Source organism: Coptis chinensis, chromosome 5 (assembly GCF_015680905.1).
Source record: "Coptis chinensis isolate HL-2020 chromosome 5, ASM1568090v1, whole genome shotgun sequence".
Lineage (NCBI taxonomy): Eukaryota > Viridiplantae > Streptophyta > Magnoliopsida > Ranunculales > Ranunculaceae > Coptis > Coptis chinensis.
In genome coordinates, this window is record NC_141460.1 from 24213590 (window position 1) to 24218092 (window position 4503).

The 4503-nt window shown below is 37.9% G+C and overlaps 2 protein-coding genes across 2 annotated transcripts; both read right to left on the reverse strand.

Annotated features, from left to right (window-relative positions):
- Positions 1 to 2794: 2794 nt before the first annotated feature.
- On the reverse strand, positions 2795 to 3556 carry LOC147497140 (protein FAR1-RELATED SEQUENCE 5-like). Its single transcript, XM_086562772.1, has one exon. The coding sequence runs from the start codon at positions 3554 to 3556 to the stop codon at positions 2795 to 2797; it is 762 nt and encodes a 253-aa protein (XP_086418898.1).
- Positions 3557 to 3617: 61 nt separating this feature from the next.
- LOC147497141 (protein FAR1-RELATED SEQUENCE 5-like) lies at positions 3618 to 4250 on the reverse strand. The gene has a single exon (XM_086562773.1). It carries the CDS (start codon positions 4248 to 4250, stop codon positions 3618 to 3620), a length of 633 nt encoding a protein of 210 aa, XP_086418899.1.
- Positions 4251 to 4503: the final 253 nt, after the last annotated feature.

Below are 4503 nucleotides of genomic sequence, written 5' to 3' on the forward strand. Positions count from 1 at the left end.
TTAATATTTCATAGAGTACAGAGTACGTGACCTACTAGTCTACTACCCGGTATTGCATTGTAAAAAACATGGATATATGTTATAAAAAATGTCATATAGGATGTAGTATATCATACTTTATGGTATATCGTACTCATGTTCTATAAACAGAAAGTATATCATACTTTATGGATGGTACAATAAAACAATTGTTTAAGAGGATAGTATGTCAATAAGAGTTTTATACGTTTGGTAGTAGTATGTCAATAAGAGTTTTATACAATCACTGATATATATGACTATATGTCATACTCAAATGTTATGTTACTTTTAATAAGCTATGTCAATAAGAGTTTTATACGTTAGGTCTCATAAGCGTAGCCATCACAATTAGATATATGTCATACTCGAATATTATGTTACTTTTTATAATATATGCTAGTATGAGTTTTATACAGTTGGTAGTATGTCATAAGTTCTACAATCACTAATATATATGATACTATATGTCATACTCAAATGTTATGTGAATCGCTGATAGATATGACACTATATATGTCATACTCGAATGTTATGTCAGTTTTTATAATATATTCGTTTGGTAGTATATCATAAGAATCACAGATAGATATAACACTATATTTGTCATACTAGAATGTTATGTTAACATATGACATATTCCTCTGCAAGCGCTCCAACCTTCTGTTATGTTCATAGTCCAATTGTGGTATGAACAAAGAATGTTCATAGCTCATGACTATGAACAATCATTGTTCATAGTCAATTGTGGTATGAACACTCATTGTTCTCATTGTTCATAGCATTGAGTGTTCATAGCTACCAAACTATGAACAATCACTGTTCATAGCTACCGAACTATGAACAATCATTGTTCATAGTCGAATTGTGGTATGAACAAAGAATATTCATAGCTCATGACTATGAACATTGATTTTTAAGTGAATGCGTCTGATTATCTGAGAAACATACCGAAAGTAGAATTGTTCATAGTTCGGTAGCTATGAATAATGAGATGTTCATAGTCCCTTTCTCCCCACGCATTACAATCAAGAATTGGTTTCTTAATCTCATTACTGTAATTAGTACTAATCAGGCAAGTCCTCATCATACGAGGAGGAACCAACAGGTATATTCACAATAATTTTAGATCTTCTGACCTCCTAGGAGTTCTGTCATATAATTTTAGATACTCACTGATAGATATGACACTATATATGTCATACTCGAATGTTATGTCACTTTTTATAGTATATATACGTTTGGTAGTATACTACAATCACAAATAGATATGACACTATATTTGTCATACCAGAATGTTATGTTACTGTTTATGGCATATTCCTCTGTTCGGCGCTGTAAGAACGAACAGATCCATTTATGAACTGACATATGACTGCTGATGGTCTTGTCTCATGGTGAGGGACAACCCCAACATCCCAACAATAAGAAACAACAGAATATACAAACAATGCTTGTCAATATAGCCTATAGAATATTGCTCTATTTCATTGATTAAACCAAAGAAAATAAGAAAATAACACCATAGATACCGCTACAAAATAATTTAGAAGCCAATCTTGAAATCTTCACCATTGTGCGATATTACAAAAATCTTGTTAGAAGATTAGCAACAACTGCTCTAAAGCTTAGCAGCATTGTACTCCTCTTTCCTAACGTCAACCATCCGTAATACGGAAAAAGACTCTCCCGTCATCACTATAAAACTTTCCAACATTGAATTTCTCTGAAACCTTCCTCCCAACCTCATCCACGGGAAACGCTAGAAGTTCAACAGGAGAAAAATAGTCACTCTAATGGTACAATCTAAGTTTAGTTTACTCCCTACTAGAAAAATTACGTCGGTAAAAATTGTGTCATACCTTCCAAATCAGGACACCTACACTTTGTGTGCTCCGTAGATCGACACTTGCTACAATGCTTGGTCTTTTCGAGATCCTCCCCGCTTCATTACCAACTTCCACTCACTTCACCAAACAAGCAACATTACTTTGAACCCCATGAAAATAACAAACAAGAAACATTTTCTTGCGTTTATAAAAAGAAGATAACGCAAAAATTATCACTTACATCCAAAGATCTCTATTTAACCCGTCATCATCCTCATTCACATCGGCAACTCCTGCAAAGACGCTTCGACATAGTTAAACTTTAGCACTGGACACAGAAAAACGATTGCACCACAAGAAAGATATTGATGAATACAAATCAAAATCAACAAACTTTTGTAACTATTTAATGTTAACAGACAAGTGAAATATGGAAACGGTATAAGAAACTTACCCCCATAGTTTGGATGCAAAAGTGGACATGTGGGCCTTGTGTGCCCGACAATACCACAGTGGCCACACTTCTTTTTTCTTGTCTCATTCTGACCTTTCAATCTACTACGTTTATGCGGCCTACCCTTCGATTTTACGTGTGGTGGATCATTAACAAATGGACGATGGGCGGTTTTAGGTGGGGTGAAAGGCATCTCTACCTCGGCGGTGCCTTTAGAAGACGAAATGCCATCCATTGTACCACTTTCTGGTGGAATATAAGGCATTTCAAAGGGAACTTGTGGACTGCCTTCAGAAGCTCTAGAAAAAGATGATAACATGGATTTAAAAACTTCACTGTTTTTGGCTGTTTGAGAGGCCCACAAACATATCTTCTTGCATTTCCCTATAAGCTCACTGTGACGAATAATGGAAGCAGCCTGCGAAGAAAAACTTGGATCGTTATTTGGAATGACAGATTTAGCAACTCGTGTCCATCTCCTTAAAAAACAGCTCTAGGGTATTTCACGAAGGTCCTCGTGTTTGTAAACTAAAATGATATGTCTACATGGAAATCCAAACGACTGAAATAGCCCACATGAACATCTAGCATCCTGCTCTAAAAGGTTGTATTCCACACTCGTCTTTTTTTGCCTGTTCAGATGACGGCTGATGGTGTATACACGAATATTGTCACCCACATCACGTTTATCTTCTACAGTGTACATCGATTCCTCCTGTAACTGCTTCATAAAAGCAAGAAAAGCAGCTCGAGTATAGATGGATTCTGCCTGATTTGCATATTCAATCAAGTGGCTACCAATGAAAGGCTTCGTCGTTGCAGTCCTTACCTCTTCTTCGTGCTCTCGGCGACGGATATTTGCAACTGCCAATTCCATTTTCCCAAATAGCTCAAACAGCCGCATCCCGGGCTTAACATGATGTCTTATAACAGAGTTAATAGACTCGCAACGTTGGTTGCTTCTGCAACCGCCAAAGAACTCACCATGAAGACATGATTCTGCCCACCTCGCCCGTTTCTTCTGTACCTTCATCACCCATTTGTTATGACTAACTTCGTATTTTTCCACTAGCTGTCTCCACCTTTCTTCGAACTCTCCCCGAGAACATTTCATAAACATAATAGAGCTGAACTCTGTTGCAAATCCAGGGATTTTGACATTGGTGATGCAATTTTTCAATCGTGCCAAAGCACGACCGATGTTTCGAATCTGAAGAATAGATTTCAAAGCTTTACGAATCGCCGCTGTCACCATCGGTGATGATTTATTTAGGGTGTTCACCACATTCGCGTCAATAAATGATTTCAATACCCACTTATAAGTGTCGCCGCGACTCACTTATGATTAGAGCAAAACCAAAACTATAGTGCGTAGGTGGTTGTTGATTCCAAAGAAACACAACGATCGGTATCTCGATGCGATTGCTCTCAGACGTTGAATCAAACAACAACACATCACCAAAGCTACAGTAATCCAGGCGGGAGGTGGAATCCGCCCAAAACAGCCCAGCCAACTGCCCACTCGCATTTAACTCATAGTTGTAATGAAATAAAGGATCTAACTTCACCTTGTCCTCTAAGTTGGCAAGCAGTGTGTTGGCGTCGCCATCAATACAGCGACTTCTCCTCTCTTTTCCCATTTTGTTATACAAGTCTTTTTTCGTAAAACCAACATTAAGGAAACCTCCAGCTATATGTGCATAGTGACCCATCACTTGGCATTTACGAACACCGACATCATTTAGGCACGTAGCAAATTCCAACGCTTCTCGACTCACATTTCTATGTGACCGAAGAAACATTGAACTCGGATACCGTACAAGTGGATGTGTGTGTTCCCCAATAAACTCTTTCACAGTCCAAAACTTTGCTTCAGAATCAAAAACAACAACAATGCAGGCTTGACAATTGAACCTAGTGGCCTGTCTGGGTGTTCTTTTGGGTGTCATCGATTGGAGTTTATCTGCATGTCGTTGACCTTGGGATGAACACACAAATCTCCGGCAATAGCAACTCCATTTGGATGAATTCTATAAACATCCTTCACGAACACCGGGCTTTCCAACTGATTTGGCATACTCATTATAAATAGTGTAGGCCTCTTCCGAGGTCTTGAACTGCATAGATAAAAATGTTGCTTTGTCTTCTATATAAGCCCTATATGTATCAGACTCTTCAGCATCGCTATCACTACTGTCAATA